The following is a 22,608-nucleotide window of genomic DNA, read 5'->3' as shown; positions in this document are numbered from 1 at the left end:
ACAAAATGGAGACGCAGAGGAAGCTACCTGAAGGCATTGGCTGTATGTGGAAGCTTGGGTTTATTTTTAAAGATTGAGAAATAATCCACTTTGTCAGGAAATACTCTTCTGTCCTAGTGTGATATGTCCTATTATCTTCTTAAAGTGGTTCATAGAATCCTATGTTTAGAACTGGAGGAGAGTTTAGAGGTCATTTAGAGCAACTCCCAATTTACAGATGAGGAAACTGAGGCAGAGAGGTTCAGTGAATTGCCCAGAGCCACACAACTCATCAATATCTGAGGGCAAGGATTTGAACTCAGGTCCACTGTGCCACCTAGCTGCCCTGAGGTGTTAGTAACAGTTACAGAATGAACACTATTCAGGCCACGGGGAGCGATTTGTGTGTGTGCCGGTGGGGTGGGATCTGTTTTTCATTCCTCTCAAAAAATCCATTTCTTACCATCCGAGAGCTTAGAGGGAAGAAGGGACTTAAATGTGATCTAGCCTAATACTCTTATTTTAAAGATTTGGAATTGGAGGCCCAAAGTCTCCAGGGTAGAAAAAGGCAAAGAGAGGCTTCTGGCTGCCAGGCATGTATTAGCCCCGACTCCATGCCAGGCACAGGGCTCACGGCTCCTCTAGAGATACAAAGACAAAACAGGGACAGCCTCTGCCCTTTTCCTGGCGGGGGTCACCATCACGGACGTAGATGGGCAGATCAGAGGACCCTGAGGGAGAAGGCATTGGCAGCTGGAGGGATCCCCACAGGCTTTGGGAATGGGATGTGGCAGATGAGCTTTCAAGATTATTAAAGGTGGAGGCAAGGGAAGAGAGCATCCCAGGCATGGAGGATAGCCAGCCCAAAGGCAAGAATTAGTCCAGTTGGCATTAAACACATAAATCTGCCTTTTTATCCCTTTGAGGGAGCATGGCAAGGGCTACTTTCATTTTATGGATGAGGAAATTAAATTTCTCTGTGCCTTAGTGATATACTCAAGCAATTACATAGCACCTAGAACTCCTTATTAGCAGTCTAATTCTCTCGTTCGTGCCAGCATTTACAAACTATGTGTGCTCTACATCTTGCTGGGAAGGTAGTCCTCACATAGCCATGCAATCTTGTGATATCTCTTGGTCCCCTTCTCCCCCCCCCCCAAAAAAATCGCAATTTCAAATGGGATAGAATTTTTCTTTCTTCCTGACAGCATTTGCCATCAATTTCTGTTTTTATTCTGGTTTCAGCCTTCTGTGAGATGGTCCTGCTGTTTATTAGCTTTATCACCACCAGGTGGGGGGCTCTGGGCATGCAGCTTGAATCATGGGTATGGATGTTTGCCAAAGATGCGTGGCTGGCAGATTACTGACATCCCCAACCTCAGTTGACATGGTTTCTTTAATAAAAAATAGAATTATGAAAACAACTAAACCTAAATGCTAGCTGATCAGTTTTTAATGGTGAAGAACTTTTTTTTTTTTTTTTAACCCTTAACTTCTGTGTATTGGCTCATAGGTGGAAGAGTGGTAAGGGTGGGCAATGGGGGTCTAGTGACTTGCCCAGGATCACACAACTGGGAAGTGTCTGAGGCCGGATTTGAACCCAGGACCTCCCATCTCTAGGCCTGACTCTCAATCCACTGAGCTACCCAGCTGCCCCCGGTGAAGAACTTTTAAGTGAACCCTAGCTAGCCTTTCTCTTTCACCATTAATGGTCATCAGTCCTCCGTTCTCACACACAGTGGTGTCAGAATCATCTTAAGACTTGTTTGCAGTATAGATACATCAAGTTAGCACTCAGACCACAGTTGATAACTAAGTCAGACCTAGCTCAGGAAATGGGGATTCCAAGTCCTGTGTAACCTGGGTCCCATCCTATGTCACCTTTTTATCATCTGTAGAATGGGTATGTCTAAGCCTTGACTTGTTTATCTTCCAAGAACGGTCATCAAGATGGAGGTGGAAAGTCACCTGTAGCTTCTTCCTTTAGCTACTGGTTTTGGCACGAATAGTTTAGGAAAGAGAACCCTTTTTAAATAAACAAAATATTTCATAGACACCCTCGTGTAACTGGGATTAAACTATGAGGATCCATTAACCGAGAAATTAAATACTGGCCAAAAGCTACTACAAATGGCCTCGGTCAAACCTTTTAGTAGATTTGTGTTATATTCATGATAATAGATTCTATGTGACCTTGAAAAATAATGAAACCTATATGATGTGACCTATTTGCATTTACAGATGTGATATTTGCTTCATTATAGATTTTTAAGTTCCTAGTATTATCTCCATAGACCCCACTATTTGTGCCTACCACCCCTGGCTTGGAAGAATCTTTGCTGAGGTTGTCTTCCTTCAGAGACTGCCTCAGGAGTAATAATTTCTTATGATTTTTCATCTTTTTTGCCATCTCAGGTCTTCCTCCTCTTGTCTCTACTGAGGGAGAAGAGAAAGACACAGTTTTAAAGTGGTGTATTTTGACAATCTTTTGTGTTTTCTTTAACTAGGAGAAGGAATCTTCACGTTATCCCTATTATGGAAAAAAGAAAAGTACCTTCTTCTCTTCCCTCCTCCTAAGCCATAACTACCAGCTGCCCTGTTTTAGCTTGCTGTAGTCTAATTTTTATGGACAGTAATGGGGATAATTAGGATCCCGCAGTACCCAATCTTGAGGCTTCAGCTCACAAGCTCCTTGATTCGCATTGAGGAAGTTAATATTGAATTTTTTTTTTCTTTTTGCTGAGATTCTGAACTCTGCATTTCCTTTTCAAGTAGATGGAACTCCCATTAAAAATCATCATATGGAAAAACTTGAGCCAAATTCTGAAAATAAGATTCATTTGATAGATGAAAATAAATTTGCCCGAGAATAATTTTGGAGATGGAACTGTTTCCCATTTTGACCTTAGTTTAATATGTAAAATCTCACTATTTCCTTACTTACAAAGTGGCTAATTGTAATACTAATAAATTTGCTCAAGAATAATTCTACAGACATATCTGTTCCCTTTTGTAATCTTAATATAATATATAAAATACTAATATTGGGGTACCTAGGTGGCTTAGTGAATAGAAAGCCAACCCTAAAGAGGTCCTTCATTCAAAAGAGACATACCTGTTCCCTTTTGTAATCTTAATGTAAAATACAAAATACTAATATTGGGGCATCTAGGGGGTTTAGTGAATAGAAAGCCAGTCCTAGAGATAAGAGGTCATCTTCCCTAAGACACTTTGTAACTGTGTGACCCTGGGCAAGTCACTTGCTTAGCCTTTACCACTCTTCTTCCTTGAAATCTATATTTAGTATCAATTCTAAGACAGAAAGTTATCTTTATTTTTTAGAAAGTTAAATAGTTATTTTATTATTATTATAAATTACATATATATAATATTTGGTATTATATATTATATTATCATATCATATAATATGTCATAATACATTATATAATATATGTAAATATGTAATTTCATTATATATTTATATATTTATTATAGAATATAATGTATTATGTGATAATATATAACATGTATTATGTATAATATATGAATAATATAATATATGAATAATATAATGTAAATCATATTGTGACATGATATATAGTATGCATGATATATATTATATGTGTAATACACACATATATTATATATGCATATATTACATATGTACATATAATATGTATAATATATAAATTATTTAAGTTATAAGTTGTTATTATTATTTAGGTATCATATAATAGGCAATTAATAAGATAATATATGTAATGATTAATATTCAGTATTTAAAATAAAATGCCTCTATTTCTTGACTTATGAGATCGATACTGATCCTACCAGCCTTGCCCTTCCTTGCCCACATCAGAATTGCTCTGAGGATTGACTCAAATGTAGTTACTGTCTTACCAAATGTGTTACAACAAAAACTTTTGCCAGAAGCTGAAACAGTATTGCCGGGGCCACGGGGAATCAGCGTTTTGTGGAAGGGTCACACAATGTGGCCACCATAATAAAGGAGTTGTCGGAATCTCTCCAGGGCTCAGATGCCACTTTGCCGGGTTCGCCCTGTAGGGGATCTGACGCCATCTTGACTCCCTGTCTGGGAAGGAGGAGTTGGTGAGGGACGGAAGTCCCGGGCTCGGTCTCCTCCCCGGGTTAGCCCCGCACTAGATAGCGCCAAGCGCCAAGCGCCCCACCACACCTTCGTGTCTTTCCAGGCTCGGTCTTCAGAGAGGGCTGTGACCCGCGCCAAGTCGGCGTATGAGGAACAGTTAGAGCAGCAGCAGCTGGCCGCCAGGAGGGCCGAAGAAGCCCGCCAGCTCCGGGAGCGCCAGGAGTCCCTGCGGAAGCAGAGGCTGCAGGAGCACTTGCTGCGGCAACAGAGGCTTCAAGAGAGAGAGCAGGCTGCGCACCGCCAGGCTGAGCCGGAAGAGGAGGAGCACCGCCAAAAGCGCTTCCGGTGGGTGTTTTTGTGCCCGGAGGGATACGGGAGAAAGTCGTTGTTCTCCTCCTTCCTGTAAAATCTCCAGACTGGGGGGCAGCTAGGTGACTCAGTGGATTGATTTATTTTTATTTTATTGATTAGTTAAGAAAAATTGTTCCATGGTTACAGGATTCATGTTCTTTCCCTCCCCCTCCCACAGCCAATTCGCAATTCCACCGGGTTTTGCATGTGTCATTGATCTAGACCTATTTCCATATTATTGATATTTGCACGAGAGTGATCCTTTTGTGACTCAGTGGATTGAGAGCCAACCTAGAGACTTCGGTTCCAATCTGGCCTCAGATACTTCCCAGCTGTGTGACCCTGGGCAAGTCACTTCACCCTCATTGCCTGGCTCTTACCACTCTTCTGCCTTGTCACTAATACACAGTATTGATTATAAGATGGAAGGTGAGGGTTAAAAACAAACAAGCAAACAAACAAAAACCTCTTATATTCTGGCTTAGAATCAATGCTAAGTAGCCATTCCAAGGCAGAACAACAGTAAGGTCTAGGCAATTGGAGTTAAGTGATTTGTCCAGGCTCGCTAGGATGTGTCTGTGGCTAGATTTAAACCCAGAACCTCCTGTTTCTAGGTCTGGCTTTCTATCCACTGAACCACCTAGGTGCCCCAGCCTTTCCTTCTGATTCATTCCATTTCTTTGTTATGAAACAAAGCTTCTTTTAAATATACCCTGGCTTGGGGGTGACTGTGTTTATCATACCCCCCCAACCACACACGTGTGTTTTGTCTAGTTCCATTTATTTGCCTCCTATACATGTTGACAAACCTCGTTTAAGGCTTGTCTGCTTTGAAAAATGGCCCGTGTCAAATTCGTCTGAGTTTTCTATTGAAGTTCCTGAAAAATGTATTCTTGTCTCCCTCCCAGGCAGCAAACGCGTTATGATGCTCTGGATAATGATATCGTCCAAGGAGCGGAGGAACAGGGCGTCCAAGAGGAAGAAGGGGGTGGTGAGGACTCGTAGATGGCCCATCTCTCTTGTCTCATCCTTCTGCCCAAAGCCTGGATGGGTGTGAGCCATGCCCTAGAGAGATGCCAGGCTTTGTCACACGCGATGTGTGTTGTGTAGATATTAAGATGTATGCGTGTATCCATATCTGTATGTATGTATCTTTGTTCCTCCGATAGATGTTAGCAGCCAAAGTCACTCAAGAAGATTTAGCTCCTCTTTTCCTTTCAACGGTTAGGTCATTCTCTATATTAAACCATTATTTGTGGCCAGTTTTAATAAAAACAATTTGTACTTCTGGAGAATCTCCATAAGAATTCCTAGGAGGACTTTCTCTGGTTGGTTATCTGAAAAAATAGGACTGTCATTGGTGAAATTCATTTGTAGCTATTATTAGCTAGATGGCGTTGCAGCACGGAGCCCAAAGCACATGGCTTCAGGGTGGCTTTAGAGCGGGGCTCTCAGCCCTTCTGCCTCTTTGTCCCTGGATGGCACTAAAAGAGCCGTGTGGACTCATCTCCTGGACCTTGGAAGGAAATTGGCATAAGCTACTTCATTAATATAGTTCAGTATTTTTCAAGTTTGTTATTTTAGATCAAGAAATTATTTCCTTATGGCCCTTCTCTGGCAACGAATGCCCCTTTGTCCTTGCATCTTGGCAATAGAGAAGAGTTGAGTACCATCCACTCATCAGTCCATCTTTTTATATACTTTGAAGATGAGTGTTGTTATCCCATAATTCTCTGTTCCTCAACTAACGAATCCCCAGATGCCTTCTTCTTCTTCTTATATATTTTCTTTATATTCACTAATCCTGACATCGACTTTAGCCTCTTTATACCGTGAGTTGCCGACAGCTTTATCCTCACGTCATAAAACATGTCATAGGTCCAGGTGTATGAACTGGCCCCTGATTTCTGAAAGAGCTTCAATCTTTGAATTTTGTGGGATATTTCTTTAGCTTTTCTGTTTTCTTTGGTATCTCTCTCTCTCTCTTTTTTAAAACCCTTAACTTCTGTGTATTGGCTCCTAGGTGGAAGAGTGGTAAGGGTGGGCAAAGGGGGTCAAGTGACTTGCCCAGGGTCACACAACTGGGAAGTGTCTGAGGCCAGATTTGAACCTAGGACCTCCCATCTCTAGGCCTGGCTCTCAATCTACTGAGCTACCCAGCTGCCCCTTTGGCATCTCTTTTGATGGGACTTAGAATAAACTGTTAATTTTGGCAATTTCATTTATTTTCACTTTTAAATTTAAATTTTGTTTGTTTGCATTTTTATTAGCCTTCTGGGGAAAGGAATTTGGGCTTAAAATTGCCTCTCTAATGCACCTTTATTCAAAGACGACAGATAGGTGAATTCCCCCTTTCTTCTTCCCTCTCTATCCCTCTATTCCTTTTTCTTTCTTCCTCGTTCTCTCTTTCCTCCCTCCTCTCTCTCTTTGTCCTACCCGTGTCTCTGTCTCTGAATCCGTTTCTGTCTTTCTCTCTCTCATTTCCCCTCCCTCTGTTTCCCCTTCTCCATTTCCCACACTAATAAGCCTTGAAAATATTCTGGAGAGGAGCTAGACAAGACGGGCAGTGCTATTAGAGGGAGGCTATTGGCTACTATTCTTGAGGGCTCACATGGGGAAATTTGGTTGACAGAGTTTTGGAAATGTTGTGATTTGTTTAATTTTTCAGCCTATGAAAGAGACAACCAACACCAAGATGAAACTGAAGATGATCCACGTAAAGAGAATGTGCCCCTAGGACAAGGACAGCAAGCAGATAACCCTGAACCTGACGTGAGTGCTCTTTTGTACCTCTTCATCCATCACACATAGATGCAGATCCTGGGAAGACAAGTGCCAAGCCAAGTGGCCCATGCCCTGGATGAGATCATAATGCTGACATCTCTAAAGATAACAGCTGGTGAAGAAATGATGTGGATAGAAGACTGTAAGCCAGGTCCAGAAGTGACTGAGAAAGGCAATAGCATGAGCTTTAGTTAATAAATGACATGACGTGGCCAGGGATTTAGGAGTAGGACCAGCTTCAAGTGTTGGACTAAAACAGCAGAGTGGGAGAAATTCAGTTTGATCATGAGTGTAGAAGAGCGAGGAAAGGAAAGGCGAAGGAAGGGGAGTGGAGCTGATTCAAATAATGATAAGGGAGAAAAGAAGAAGAAAGGAATAAACATTTCTATGTGCCAACTACTGCATTTTACAAATATTGTCTCATTTGATCCTCAAAACAACCTGGTCAGGTAAGTGCTATTATTATCTCAATTTTTACAGTTGAGGAAACTGAGGCAAACAGAAGTTAAGTGACTTTCACAGGGTCCCTCAGCTAGTCAGTGTCAATGTGTTTGAATTCAGTTCTTCCTGACTCCAGGCCTGGTACTCTATCCACTGTACAATCTATCTGCCTAGCCGATGAGATTCAAAGATGTGACTGTCCTCTTGGATTACTAACAATGAGTCATAGATCTAAAGCTGGAAGGGATCTTAGAGACTTTCTGTCCAACTGTCTTATAGCAGAGAGGAGAAATCTGAGATCCATAGGAGTAAAATGACTTGTCCTAGGTCACAGAGTTGGTAGATCTGGGATTCAAACCCAGGTTTCCTGACTCGCCATCATCTACCTTTCTTTCCTTTATTCCATGTTGTCTTTCAATGAAAGGAGACTCTTGCAAATCATAAATCTATTCCTTCATCTCTGTGTGCTAGGGACTCTGCTTATTATTTACTCCTCTGGGCCAGAATATTCACAAATATCAGGACCGGTTTGATGAAAATGATGGGGAAATTCAGAAGCTGCTAAATGAAAAACAAGTACTCCACAGGGTTTACCAGCAGGATGAGCTCATCCATCTATGAGAAAGAAGTATTCAACAACATCAAAAATATAATGCAAATGAAGCTTAGAGGGATGCAGGATTCTTGGCTCAATAAGAAGGCAGATGAAAATCAGTAACAACCCAAAGCACTTCTTTGATGCCCTGAAAGTTATTTATGGGCCAAAGAACTCCACACTGGTGGAGCTACACTGATCAGTGATAAGCACACAGCCCTGGAGAGATGGGCCGAACACTTCCATAGTGTTCTCAACAGACCACCATCAATCAGTGCTGAAGCCACTGACCATGTTCCTCAGATTGAAATCAGTCTCTCAAGAGCTGACCTTCCAAATGAAGAAGAGGTCGCGGATGCTCTTTGGCTCCTGTCTTGTGTCAGAGTGCCTGGTGCTAATTCCATCCTGACAGAGATCTACAAGGCAGGGGGTCCACTGCTCATACAAAAGCTAGCTGAAGTCTTCCAGGTTATATGGCAAGAGGTCATACCCAGGAGATCAAGGATGTCTCATTGTCCACTTCTGTTAAGGAAATGGATCATCTGTGGCAGTCACAGGGGAGTCTCTGTGTTTGTCATTGCTGGCAAGCTTCTTGCCAGAGTCCTCCTTAATAGGCTGTCAGGCACAGAACAACATTTGTAGATCTGACCAAGACCTTTTGATACTCTAAGTTGTGAGGGCTTGTGGAGGATCATAGCAAAATTTGCCCAGAGAAGGTCATCTATATGGGACAGCAGCTGCATGATGGCATGCTTGTGTGGCTCGGGATAATGGACGGAGCTCTCATACTTTCCCCGTCACCCATGGAATAAAGCAGGGCTGTATTATTGCTCCCATACTTTTTAGCGTAGTGTTTTGAGCAGTGTTGTTGGATGCCTTCAGTGATGAAACCAGCATCAAGGTCAGTGGTGAGTTCTTTAACTTGGAAAGGCTACGAGCCAAGACTAAAGTAGAGAGAGATTTGGTCCACAGCTTTCTGTTTGCACATGATTATGCCCTCAATGCAGCCTCTGAGACTGAGTTGCAACAGAGCGTGGATTGCTTTTCTGCCTCTTGTGCTAATTTTGGCCTCACACCCAACACACAGGAAACAGAGGCTCTCCACCAGGCACAACCACCAAACTCGGAAGCATTGGTTATAGTAAATGGAGAAATTTTGAATGCTGAGGATCAGGATACTTTCCAGGGATGGCCGCATAGATGAGGAGGTTGATGCACTCATTGCCAGAACTAGCTCCGTTTTTGGGAGGCTCTAAAAAGAACATGTGGGAGAGAAGAGGAATTCGGCTGCCAAGCAAATGGAAGGTCTGTTGAGCCATTGTGCTGACCTCATTGTCTATACCTGTGAAACCTGGATGCGTACCAGCACCCTGCCAGGATAATGAACCGCTTCCATTTGAAACGTCTCACAAAGATTCTGAAGATCACCTGGCAAAATTAGGTACCAGACACCGAGGTCTTTTCTCGAGCCAGACGGCCAGGCATTCGGATTCTTCAGAGAGGACAATTCTAATTGATGGCTGTGTTGCTTGAATGCCAAACGTATGTTTGCCTAGAAGACGATTTTAAAGAGAACCCTTATCAAGGGCGAGCACTCTCATGGAGTACTGGAGAAGCGATAAGAGGACACTCTCAAAGTGTGTCAGATTGTGAGACGTGGGAAACATTGGCACGGGGCCGTCCTGTGTGGCATGGCTGATGGCCCCATCAAAGAAGGCGCCGTGCTCTACAAGCAAAGCAGAATTGCTTTGGCCCAAAAGGAATCGAGAGGCACACATTCAGAGACATCTCCATCCACATATTTGTGCCCAACCTTCCAAGCTCCTATCGGTCTGATCAGCCACGGTCAGAAACAACGTACATCGACCCCATCATAGGGATGGCGTTTTGGTCCCCTTTGCGGACGAAGGGCAACAACCGACCAATTTATATTTGTGGAATGGAATTTAATTTCTTTGAGAAATTATTTGCTTTTTTTAGACTTTAGACTTGTAAAGAACTTTTGAGACCATTTGAGGCCATCCTTTTCTTTTTAAATTAGGCCTCCCAAGACATTAAATCACTTATTACTGGGTAATAAGTAGGTGTAAGTAGTGCTGTGAGGAGGATTATTTAGTTTATTATTTAGGAGACCTAACAGGAAGGGCTTGAGAATTCCAAATGGAATGGGGAAGCAGGAAGTGTGTGTGTGTGTCTCTCTCTGGGACAGAGTCCATGGTGGTTGGGATAAGCTATAACTGACCCTGGGAGGCCTCAGAGGAAGTGGAGATGTACAGCATTTGGAAGCCCAGTTCCCTTTGCCGCTCACCCTGCTGCCTAACTTGTACCTTTCATCCTCTTCTGTAGTTGGCTGTTCTGGCCATTACATTTTAGCTGGTACAAGGTGATCTCAGCTTATGAGTCCTTTTTTTTCCTCCAGGTACGATCCCTATTTGTTAAAGTTGAGTACAGCTTTGTGAATCAACCTAGTATCACTTTGGGGTAGTCTGGGACAAATTTCCCTCTTAGGAGTCCTTTCCTACCCACTCTGTAGCTCTTCTGTTTTTATTTAAATGTCATTACTTATGGTAAATAGGTAGTACCCGTCATATTTTGGAGAGTGCTTTGGGATCCTTTTGCAGAGGAGTACCTATATAAAAAGCAACTAGTTGGCTCAGTGGATAGAGTGCTGGATCCCTGAGTTCACATCTGGTCTCAATGCTTACTAGCTGTGTGACCCTAGGCAAGTCACTTAACTCTCTTTGCCTTAATTCACCAGAGAAGGAAATGACAAATCACCCCAGTATCCTCGCCAGGAAAACCCTTTGAGACAGTATTAATGTGCTATAGTCCACGGGGTCACAAAGGGTTGGACCTGACTGAACAACAGACTACATAAAACAAATGCAATTAGTTGAATGTTGCTTCCACCTCATCCTGATTCATCTCCCTTTGGGGAGTGAAGTTCTCCAGGCAGCCGGATCTTTGTGATACATGGTTAAGTCAGACAGTTTAGGGCAAAGTCATCCTGCCAGAATGGTCAACTTGAGACCTTTTTTCACTTAAAAAAAAAATCTGGTGTCTCCACTGCAATTCCTTTTGACATGAGCATTTGAAAAATGTTGTTTTTATCCTTTCTTTTAAATTACAGCAAGCAGCTGGTGAGGATGTAAACCCAGCAGACGACCCAAACAATCAAGGAGAAGATGAGTTTGAGGAAGCGGAGCAAGTCAGGGAAGAGAACTTGCCGGAGGAGAATGAGGTGCCCAAGCAGAGCAGTCAAAAGCAAGGAAATGCTGAAATGGAGGAGCATTTGGTGGTGAGGAGATGCCAGATGCCAGGGCTTATTTAAACCAGGATATTGCAGTGGATGACTGGTTTAGGCCAAAGGGGGAGGAGGAAGCCACATAGACAGAAGGTTCCCTGCTTTGATTTGCTTTGAAGCTTTCATATTCGGCTAGATGCCTAGGGACCACGAGAGAGCCTGGCATTCTGTGCTGCTTATTATGAATTACCGTTCATCGTTTCATGGCCACTGAGCCATTGAAAGTGCTGTCTCCTAGGGACGGGGGGCTCGGCTTGAGATCGCAAAGTACGAAAGGATGCATCTGAAATGGACAGTTGCACTAGCCGCCCCATTTTGTTTCAACAGATGGCAGGAAATCCAGACCAGCAGGAAGATAATGTCGATGAACAATACCAAGAAGAAGGGGAAGAGGAGGTAGGAACGTTCCGAGCCAGGTTTGGGACAAACAGTTGGGTTTATGAAGATGGCAATGACAGTTGTAAACTTGAAGGATCCAGACAAGCCAAAAGCTATGAGCATATTTATAGAGATTTCAAGTGTATCATAAGAGATGGGCTAAAAAAGCACAAATGAACTAGAGTATGCAGAAGTGCAGTGACATCAGGCCACATTTCTATATCACTTTCAAAAGCAGCAGGGCCCAGCCAGGGGCTAGAGATCTGGCCAGCAGGACCCAAATTCAGGTCCCGCCTCTGGCAGACTGCTTTGTGTCTTTTTGTGCTCCAGGCAACTCTCTAAGTTGAAGAGAAGTAATGATTGGGTGGCTCAATGGAAGAAGGCAAGAAAAAGTGTTTATTAAGTGCCTTTTAAGCTAGAAAAAATCTATAGTCTCTGCTGCCAAGGAGCTCACCCATTTAATTGGGAGAGAGAACACATAAAAGAAAGCTTCCCGAAGGGCAGGTGGTGTTGATCAGCAGTAGGGAAAGGAGTTTCATCATCTCTGAGAGTTGCCTCTCCCAGTGGAATCCCAGGTCCAGTCTTAATCCCTGTCCTGATCCCTGTCAGATTTAGAAATCAGATGGTCTCATGGCATCACTGTGAGGAAGTTAGACATCTGGAGAAGTTTAGGAGACAGTGACGTGGAGCCATCAGCAAGCAGCGAGGGGGACTGGGCAGAGGGAGGAAAACGAGGATTTGGATCTCACCTTTGAAACATCCTTTCTTTATGGCCAGGCTCATGTCATTTCTCTTCACTTTCCTCATCTTTAAAATGAATACCTATAGAACCTTCTTCTCATTGACTTATTGTGATGTTCAAGCGAGATTGTGGGCCAAAAGTTTTGTTGATTTTAAAGTGCTTTGTATTTTTTTTCTGATTAATTGACATTAACATCCCTGAGCATGCTTTTCTTTTTCTACAAAGCAAGGGTTAATACACTACTTCCCAGGATTTTACTGAGGCTTAAATAAAGCTGAAATTTTTAAGCCCCTTATAAACCGTAAAATATGAGATAGATAATTGAAATATAAAATGTAATCATATAATGTATTACATATGATTAGAAATACTGATGAATGGGTGTGTGTGTGTGTGTGTGTGTGTGTTTTCTACCCATTCCCTCTGAGAAAATAAAAAATAAAATGCAAGTCTAGTTTTGTAAAGTAGGAGGTCTTCAACAGTCAAGGGGACTTGCACTTTAAGCATTTATTGTTCTTCGGTCATTTGTCATGTTCAAACATGACTCTTTGGGACCCCATTTGGGCTTTTCCTGGCAAATAGCCATGGTTTATCACAGAGGTTCCCAAACTTTTTTGGCCTACCGTCCCCTTTCCAGAAGAAATATGACTTAGCGCCCCCTGTCACATACTATCACCACCCCCTTACAGTTATTCACTGCCCTCAAATGCCCCTGTGGCCATCACCGCCTCCTGGATCGCTGCAGCACCCACCAGGGGGCAGTGGCGCCCACTTTGGGAATCCCTGGTTTATCATTTCCTTCTCTAGCTCATTATATGCATGAGGAAACAGAGGCAAACAGCTAAGTGACTTGCCCAGGGTCACATAGCTAGTAAGTATCTGAAACTGGACTTGAATACATGAAGAAGAGTCTTCTTGTTACCAAGTCTATACTCTATCCACTGTGCCACATATCTGCCCCTAAGCATAGTTAATGACAGTTGTAGAACCCTTCAGCCTTTAATTGCACATCTTACAAGAATTCACTGACACGCCAAAATTTAGATATAAAATAAAATAATAAGACGGTTTTTGCTTTAAAGCAAAATAAAGTTTCCTTTTATTCATTTGGATAAAATACTTATTTTTTATAATACATTTATAATACTACCAACTTCTGTCTTAGGGAGATCACATATTTCATGCCTTTTTGTCCCCCAAATTTCCATTTGAGAATAATGTTTAATAATAAGACAGTTTAGCTCTGTTATGAAAAATGGAGAATTGGTGAAGCTAAGGTATGCAGCCCTAATGAGAAACTCAACTGCATAGCCACACACTGAACCAACTGGTTTTGGCCAATCAAGGATACCAGGCAAGAAATAAATGAAGCACTTATTCTCTTGGGGTGCCCACATACATTATGTCACCGCCTTCTGTGGTGTCACACTTACCAGTCTGACACAGCTCAATCTGAACAGTTTTATCAGAGCTTTTGAAAAGATAAAATAATGAAAGTCCTGAAGTCCTCATATCCATTAATGAGAACTCTCCAGTGACAACTACTCTGCCCTAAATCTACACATCTGCTCTGACCCAGTTTTTACTTAATTTCTCTGTGTGGAAAATTAAATTCGAATTGGGGATATTTTGTGAAATAATTTTCTCTTTAGCACCACCCCTCAACCAGATCTGATTCTAAGCCAAGCCACAGTTTCTGCCCCCCAAGCTATGAAACTGGGTTGTGTTATCCCTTTTGTTGAGATCATTGTTGAAGATAACAGAATTTGGGACTGGCAGAGCAGCCACTTGATCCGTTTGAGAGATTAGGTAATGAAATCATCATTTTGGACTTCAGTGCCCCAGCCACTTGGCAGGGACAAAAAGGTCTTGCTAGTCCTCTTCCTATCATAAAGTAATGAGGGAGGGCTCTCCTCCTGTAGTGACTCTTTGCCAATCAGAATGTCTCTGGGAGGCAGCTTGATGGCTCGGTGGATGGAGAGCCAAGTGTAGAGATAGAATGTATTGTCTTCCAATCTGGATTCAGATACTTCCTAGTTGTGTGACTGGACAAGTCACTTCACCCCCATTGCCTAGTCCTTACCACTCTTTTGCCTTGGAACCAATGCACAGTATTGATTCTAAGTCAGATGAGAATGGTTTAAAATTTTTAAAAAAAGGAAGAAATGTTTAGGGATGTCCCAGAGAGGGACTGAGTGATGATGTCACAAGGGGTATATATTTTTGTACCCAGGAGGTTCCTGGTCTCTTTTCCAAGCCCAGCTCCCTTTCCCAGATGATCTCATTTGCCCCAGGACTTTTTTGCCCTGCTCATATTCCTTGGCATCTGGGTTGTAGAGAGAGTCTACTGGCTAGTTTAGTTTGTTTTGAGAGGCCAAATAACAAATTATCTTAAATTTAATATATACTGCCTCTCAAGAAAGTCAGTCATTACATCCGTTAGTTGTTATCAAGTCAATCAATTCAAGTGAATATTTATTATTTTTTTTTCATTAAGCACCTACTATATGCGAAGCTCTATGCTAAGTAATAGGGATTCAAAAATAGGAGGTATTAAAATATAGAAACTCTCCTTAAAGATCCTTAAAAGACAAGAAATGGAATGACTGAAAATGTCTTAATAAAATTTCAAAATGGCAAACCAATAGGGAAATTGACAGATTAGGAGACAGATTAGAAAAGACAGAATTTGAAGAGTGTAAGAAGGAAGAAAAGCCAAAATATTGAATAGAGCCTGGCCTCATAGTCAGAAAGACCTAGCCCAATACTCTACCTGCCTCCCATTCATGCTAGTGTGTAAATAACCTTAAGTAACATTTCTTCTCTCCCCCATACTGCTGCCATCTTGGTGTAGCCTTTCATCACCTTATACCTGGAATACCATAGTAGCTACAAGTTGCTCTCACTACCTTAAGTCTTTCCCACTTCAGTCGATCTTTCATTAAGCTGTCCAACTACTATTTTTCCATCACAGATATGCCTATGTCACTTCCCTATTAAAAAAATTCCAGTGGCTCCCTATTACCTCCAAGATCAAATCCACTGTTTGGCTCTTAAAGTCTTTAACCTTCCCTTTTCCCACTGTTTCAGATTCCTTATATCATACTCTCCTCCCATCCTCCAGCTACTCTACCATCTAGTGACAATCAAACACAATCCTCCATCTCTTGATTCTATGAATTTTCACTGGCTGCCCCCCAGAAAGGATGTAGACAGACTAGAATTTATTTAAACCCATATTCTCTGACTTCAGATTTAGTATCTCTCTCTCTCTCTCTCTCACTCTCTCTCTCTCTCTCTCTCTCTCTCTCTCTCTCTCTCTCTCTCCCTCTCCTCCCCCCCCCCATGAAGGAGTTCTACATAGTGGCCTTTAAGCACATTTCCAACTCCAAATCAAATTTTTGATTTTCATTAATGTTTAGGAATTTGTGTTTGTTTTTTTTAATATTTTGTAATTGTGCTATTAGATAATTGGTTTCCTTTTGATGCTATGTATTTTACTCCTTTAAAAACATTATTCTGAGAGGGAGACCCTAAGTTTCACCAATTGCAAAAGGAGGTTTATGACACAAAAATAATTAAAACTCCTGATCTCAGGCCTGAAATGTTATGCCATGTGAATGATTTTTTTGGTATGCTGGCAGGATTTGAAAAGTTTACCCTTAACCACTGAGACACTTGCACTAGAACTTGGTGATTAGTTCTTTCATGAAAAAAAGGCATTGGTTACATAAGAGGTGGCTCTTTCATTTCTAATTTAGTCTTTATTAAAACATTTATTAAAATGGAACCAAATTCCACACCTGGCTCATAATGCAAACTTAACTAGCCTGAGGTTTTTATCCACACCCACCTTCTGAACAGATTTTGTTTCTAATTTGTATTATTTCCAGTTCTTTTTTTTAACCCTTATCTTCCATCTTAGTATCAATACTATATATTGGGTCTAAAGCAGAAGAGTGGTAAGGACTAGGGGTTAAGTGACTTGCCCAGGATCACACAGCTAGGAAGTGTCTGAGGCCAGATTTGAAACCCAAGACCTCCTCTCTATCCACTGAGCCACCTAGCTGCTCCCTAGATTTTTTTTAAAAGCTTTTCACTTTGTTGCCTTCTCAGATAAACAGTTTATGGTTGGTTACCATGAATGGATTGAGGTTTGGACTAGAATAAAATAAAAAACCATTCATTCCCCTAAATCCTCATCAAAAGGAGGAGAAAACCCTTATCTTTTCCCTCATTTGGGAGTTGAAAGTGGCAAAGAAATATTTCACTATATTTGGCTTATAGTTTGCCATAAAGACATGATTGGACTTACATACGATCCATTACTCAAGTGAAAACCCCACAAGAGTCTGGCTTGACTGGGTTTCATTCTTCTACAGCATCTTTTGCAAAGTTCAGTCAGAGTTAGTATGGACCAAAGGAAAGTGTCGAGTCAGAGGACTGGTTCTGCCTCCAGCAGACCTGTGTGATCTTGGGCCTCAGTGACCTCCTCTGTAAAATAAGAGTCTTGGACAAGATGGCCCCTGATCTTCCCCTCCAGCTGTAGAACTAAATGATTCTCTGATCTTCTCACTCCCGTGATCCCTCTTCTCACCTGAATGATCACAGCGAACCTCTTGAAGTCATTTTTTGAGGTTTTTGGGCTTTTGGGGAGGTGGGGAGGAGCATTGTGTTCTTTGGTTTGCTTTGAAGTGAGAGCAGTCCTGCTGTATTTGGATGTTTTGGTTTTAGGGTCAAGAAGATTTGACGGAGGAGAAGAAACGGGAATTGGAGCATAACAATGAAGAGCCCTATGGGGAAAACGATGACAATGTAGGTGCCTCAGGTTTTGTCTTTAACATAGGAAGAGCCAGCATTGCTCATTGGCAGGATGGAGTTGAGTTGATTGGTGATCTTGTAGACTGGCTGTAACCCTGCCAAATGGTACAAATCCATCACGGGCTTGGCAATGGGAGAAATAGCAGGAGAAAAATAGATGAGGATCTTACCGATCCTGTCTGTTTGAGTCATCCTTCCTCACTTGATGCCTTTTCCTTAAGGGAAAAAAAACTTTGCACCCTTAAAGGAACAATGTTTAAAACTTAAATTTGTCATTAAAACTGTATTGAACATCAGTACCACCACTTACTTTGAATGAATTAATTGCAGAACAAAAAGTATCCTATCAATTTATTTTATCCCTTCCTTTAAGTCCCCATTAGAATTCCTCCATTCTCATTTAATTCTCTTTTTATATGATCACAGAGTACACTTTTTCTAAATGTCCTACTTTTTTGCCAGTTTCCAACATACTGGCCACAGCCCTGGACAAGTTAGCCCTTTACTCCTTCAGTGCCCTAGGCAGCTTTCTAAGAGGAATCGTGGAGAAGATGTAGGCATTGATGGAGAGTATTTGCTCTCCAGGGAGTTCCCCATCCCAAAGAGGTCTGTTATCTCCACCTTATTTCCAATTGGTTTTTCCAGAATTCTTTGTGTTCTCATACTTGTGGATTGTAATGTGATTAGCACATTTCATTAGATCAGTGTTTAACAACTCGATTCACTTTCTACTTGTGGCAAACAGAGATTACTTCCAGTTTTGTTTTATTGCAATTCTATTTTCTGAGAATCTTTGAACAGACAACTTTTGTGTTTATATGTTTTATCCATCTATTTGTTTATCTTTAGTAACGCTTTCAGACTATAATCTTAGCAATGGGATTACTTAGTCAAAGGGTTAAATCATTCTTATAACTTTCAGCCAATACTACCAAATTGCTCTCAGGAAAAAAAAAAAAAGGAATCTATAAGTTTGCAATTTAACAGCCATAGGGAAGATGCATGCTTCTGTACAGCCCCCTGCCTCTATTGAATTTTGTTGCCTTTAATTATTTTTTTCAGTTTGATGGTGAGCCCTCGGTTGTTTTATCTGCATTTCTTTGTTTCCTTCTGAGGGTTTTCCTAGTGATTAGGAACACATCACGTTTTAAAAAAAAGTTATCAAGAAGCAATTTTTATTGCTCACCTTCTTCCCTAGCAATACTTACATTTCCCCTGGGTTTTTTGTTGTTTTGAACTTTCAGGTGGATGATAAAAACAATGATGCCCAAGAACAGGCAGCTCAAGAAATCAATCCCCGCAAAGGCCATGAAGAAAACTATGAGGAGGAAGAGGACGAAGAGGAAGGCGGTGCGGTGGAGAAAGCTCGTGGAAGAGCGGAAATGTGATTTTTGGCAGTGCTGGGGAAGACTTGGGCAGACGGTTCCTTTTGCAGCTGCTTACAGACAATATGCCTACTGAACGCCAAGATATTTAATGACGGTTCAGAGCTGCGACTTTTCTTTTTTACTTTTGTATTAGACGGCCTCATCCCTTTATATGAATATAATATTTTGATATTCTAGGTTAATGCTTCTTTTGTATGCAAGCTAAAGACGAGGAAAGAAAAACACATTCAAAGCTCCGAATCATACTTCTTCCTTGCTTTCTTTTTTTCGGGGGGTCAGGAGGGGTGGTGACACTGTCAATCAAGCATGTTAATTCTGTACGTGTTTACACGAGTTATTTTCCAAGCATCTCGTTTTGGACACATATTCTGTTCCAGCAAGCAATATGAGAAAAACGAGTGGGGCTCCGTGGCAGACAGACCACAGATGGTCAGGTCGGTCATCCGTTATGTTCCCAAGTTCCTGGGCTCAGCTAGATAAGAGTTTTAAAACTGTAAGTCATAAGGAAGTAGCAGATTTGCATCCCTGGAGATCCTGTGATCTCACTCCTGAGAATCCCTCCACAATGATATCTGCAACCCGAGATTATCTCATTTTGTTTAGACCTAGTCTGTGCAGCAGAGATGATTCCACTACCAGGTGCCCCATGCAGGGCGGTGACTCGTTGACCAAGTCTCTCGTTCCCACATATGACCAATGTCCATTTTTAGACTGTCTGACTCCTACGAGAGAGAGAGAGAGAGAGAGAGAGAGAGAGAGAGTGTGAGTGTGTGTGTAAAATTCCCATTGCTTCTTCTGGAGGATTTGCAGTTCTTTAATCGTCTAAGAAGCAACTGGGCCAACAGCAGTGACATTCGGTTGATGTGAGAGAACCGTTGACCACTTAATTAGGTGGTTTTAATGGTCAAGTGAGACAGAGTGAACCAGCATCTTAGAATGTTGGGGTTTTTTTAGAAAAAAAAATGTTTGTTTTGTTTTAGAAAGAGGCTTGGTAGATTTCCTTCCAGCAGATTTCTTTTGTTCATCAGAATTCATTTTGAGTATTTTGACTTCGTTCTTTCTGGAATTAGCTGGTAGCATCGGTATCATCAAGGCTGTGCTCAGTCTGTCTTAGACATTTCTCGGATCGCTTTGCTATCACTTACTTCCTTAAGCACCAAGTGTCAAAATCTAGACCATCCACTGAAGATATATCTCCTTCAGCATACCATTTAACATAATCATTTTGCATGGAACTATATATAGCAAGGCATTATGCATTCAGATATCATATACTCATGACTTTCGTTGGCAAAGGTTAGGTCTGCTTTCTCTCCCCCACTCTCCCAACCCCCGTACGTAAGGCATGATGGTAATTCTGAAGTAATGAAGCCCTTAAAAATGTCAGAATTTCCCAGAATGTTCTGTTTTTGAAAATCAAGTATTTTGTGCATTCAACAAATACATCCTGCCATAAAATGAATCATCCATTAGGATGCATAGGCCAATGTTTCCTGGATTTGGTTGTGGGCTCTGCTGTGATGACTGAGATCACTTCTTCCAAGGGCCCTGGAAAAAAAGACACTTTGAAAGAGGGAAAAACTGCCAAAGTGAGGGATCCTTGAGAGCCATAACTTTTCTCCCTGATCGTTGTCAACTTTTGATGACTTATAAATGTAAGAGTTGACTTAATTCTGAAAAGAAAAAAAAACATTGAACTAAGAGCCCCTTCCTATTCATTCCCCATTAAATTTTCTTAAAATGAATTTCTGCTCCATAGATGACTACATTTGTTTCAAAGCTGGTTATGAACGTCACCAGCAATAAGGGGTTAAATGCATAAGGAAACATTTTTTTAAAACCCGTATACTTTTGTAATTTGCATTCATTCTCTTAAAGTAATGAAAAAGTTCTGTTCTTAAAATTTTTATATTAATGTAATTTACCCTTTTTTAAAAAAAACCTTACTTTCTGTTCATATCTAGTTTTGACTGTTTCTGGCTGAATGTTTTTGTAATTATGCATAGAAAGATTTCATTCAGATGTATTTTGGGGTTTTCTAGGAATCTGAAATCAACTTTTACCTTATGTAAAAACTCTGTAATGTAAAATGTATAATATTGTACATAATCTTCAGAATACAATTATTTTGGTAAATTAGTTTGTATTTTAATGTCCCAGTGGCAATATTTAATTATTTGAGGCATAATGGAATTTGGTTACAGATAATAAAATCAAAGGACAGATGGTACATCTTTCTGAAGTGTGATATGTCTTAAAAGTGCCCTAATTTTCATAGCCATTAAACTGTGTCACGACCACAGCAGGACCCACACTCGATCTGCCATCTGGCAGCCAATTGTTAAGAGAACCAGACAGCTGGGGTCTATGGTCACATTCTCCTGGTCATCACAAACCAAAGTACTAGTTCTCTTTGGGCTGCCACCTATTCGATCAACTTTATGTGTTGGTGGGAGCATTTATGAAGATCTACTGCCATGTCATAAATAAGGCTACAGAATATCACAATATTCTGATTTTATCTCAGAGTAGCAAAGTGGATGGAAGACGAATTTTTTTGTTGTTGAGGACCCAAGAAACACACTTTGGGAAGGTTCCCATCTTCAAGTGTGCTCCCCTAGTTGTTGGTGCTCCTTCCCTTCTCAGATGATCATGAATCTATTTAAGTGTTGTATCTATTCCCAATCACCACCACTCCCAGCACCACCACCATAGAATATATGCTGTTTGAGGGCAGATTGCAGCCAGAGACCACATGAGTGTCAACTTCCTAAAGAGTGGTTAGAAAAGTAAGAATTCCGTTGACTTCTATGAGTTGGCAAACCACCATATGTGGAAGGATGTTGACAAGAACTCCATGGGATGAGGAAGAAAGGCTGCATGAAGGAGTGCTTATGATCAAACGAAATGGAGGACCAGTGGGCTTTACCATCTACAATTGAGCAGAAGATGCCATCTGGACTGCCAACGTGTCCTAAGGACCTGGCCATCTCCCCACCGCTGTGCCTTTAGAACTTGAGGTTTTTTCCATCCACCCTACCGCTGCTGTGTGTTGTCTCCCCCGATTAGTATGAGCTCCTTGAGAGTTAGAGACTTCATCACTTTTTCACATGTGCTTAGCACAGTGTTTGACACAGAAAATTTAATGCTCATTTACTCATTCAAACACTAAAGCATGAATCAGTAGACATTTACAGAGCAGGAGCAGTGAAAGAGAAGTTTGAGATAATGAACAAAGTGCAGAGTTTGGAAGAGAATTTCCATCTTACCTCTGAAACTCGCTATTTCTTTGGCTGTGGGGGAGTCTCTTAACCTTGGTGCCTAATCCTAGGGATTTTCAACTCAAAGACAAGTTTTGATTTAAGTCGTTAGTAGGAGTTCCCACAATAGAAATTCAATAATATTTAATTACAGGTCCACCTATAAGTTTATGTACATACAATCTTCCAAACACTCTATAGTTGTCAGGAGCCTTTATTTCAGTAGCACGTCCACTTTGGACTTCTAGAACTTCAAGAAAGGGTGAGAGAAGTAGCTGAATGGCCAGGCTCAGAGTAACTTTTAATGATATGATGTCAAGATAGAAGGATATCTTCAATGGAGTACCCCGTTAATCTCTACTGAGCCCTATACTCTGCAGTTTTTCTTTTCCTTTTTTTTTTTTTTTAAACCCTTACCTTCTGCCTTGGAATCAATGATTCCAAGGCAGAAGAGCAG

General features: G+C 41.3%; 1 protein-coding gene across 4 annotated transcripts in view; it reads left to right on the top strand.

Moving 5' to 3' along the window:
* Window positions 1-19,552, top strand: part of GOLIM4 (golgi integral membrane protein 4) — a 119,579-nt gene extending 100,027 nt beyond the window's left edge. For 2 of the 4 annotated variants that reach the window (XM_044670934.1, XM_044670932.1), the window contains 7 exons: window positions 4,191-4,432; window positions 5,347-5,426; window positions 7,107-7,216; window positions 11,389-11,556; window positions 11,890-11,958; window positions 17,417-17,497; window positions 18,748-19,552. In XM_044670934.1, the coding sequence (XP_044526869.1) occupies window positions 4,191-4,432; window positions 5,347-5,426; window positions 7,107-7,216; window positions 11,389-11,556; window positions 11,890-11,958; window positions 17,417-17,497; window positions 18,748-18,891 (894 nt within the window). In that variant the 3' untranslated portion in view covers window positions 18,892-19,552. Of the gene's footprint in view, window positions 1-4,190; window positions 4,433-5,346; window positions 5,430-7,106; window positions 7,217-11,388; window positions 11,557-11,889; window positions 11,959-17,416; window positions 17,498-18,747 lie in introns of all 4 variants that reach the window. The other 2 variants (XM_044670930.1, XM_044670933.1) reach the window with 1 other exon arrangement.
* Window positions 19,553-22,608: the final 3,056 nt, after the last annotated feature.

Source organism: Gracilinanus agilis, chromosome 3, assembly GCF_016433145.1.
Source record: "Gracilinanus agilis isolate LMUSP501 chromosome 3, AgileGrace, whole genome shotgun sequence".
Lineage (NCBI taxonomy): Eukaryota > Metazoa > Chordata > Mammalia > Didelphimorphia > Didelphidae > Gracilinanus > Gracilinanus agilis.
Note: the sequence above shows the minus strand (reverse complement) of the source record. Positions and strands in the feature narration are given on the sequence as shown.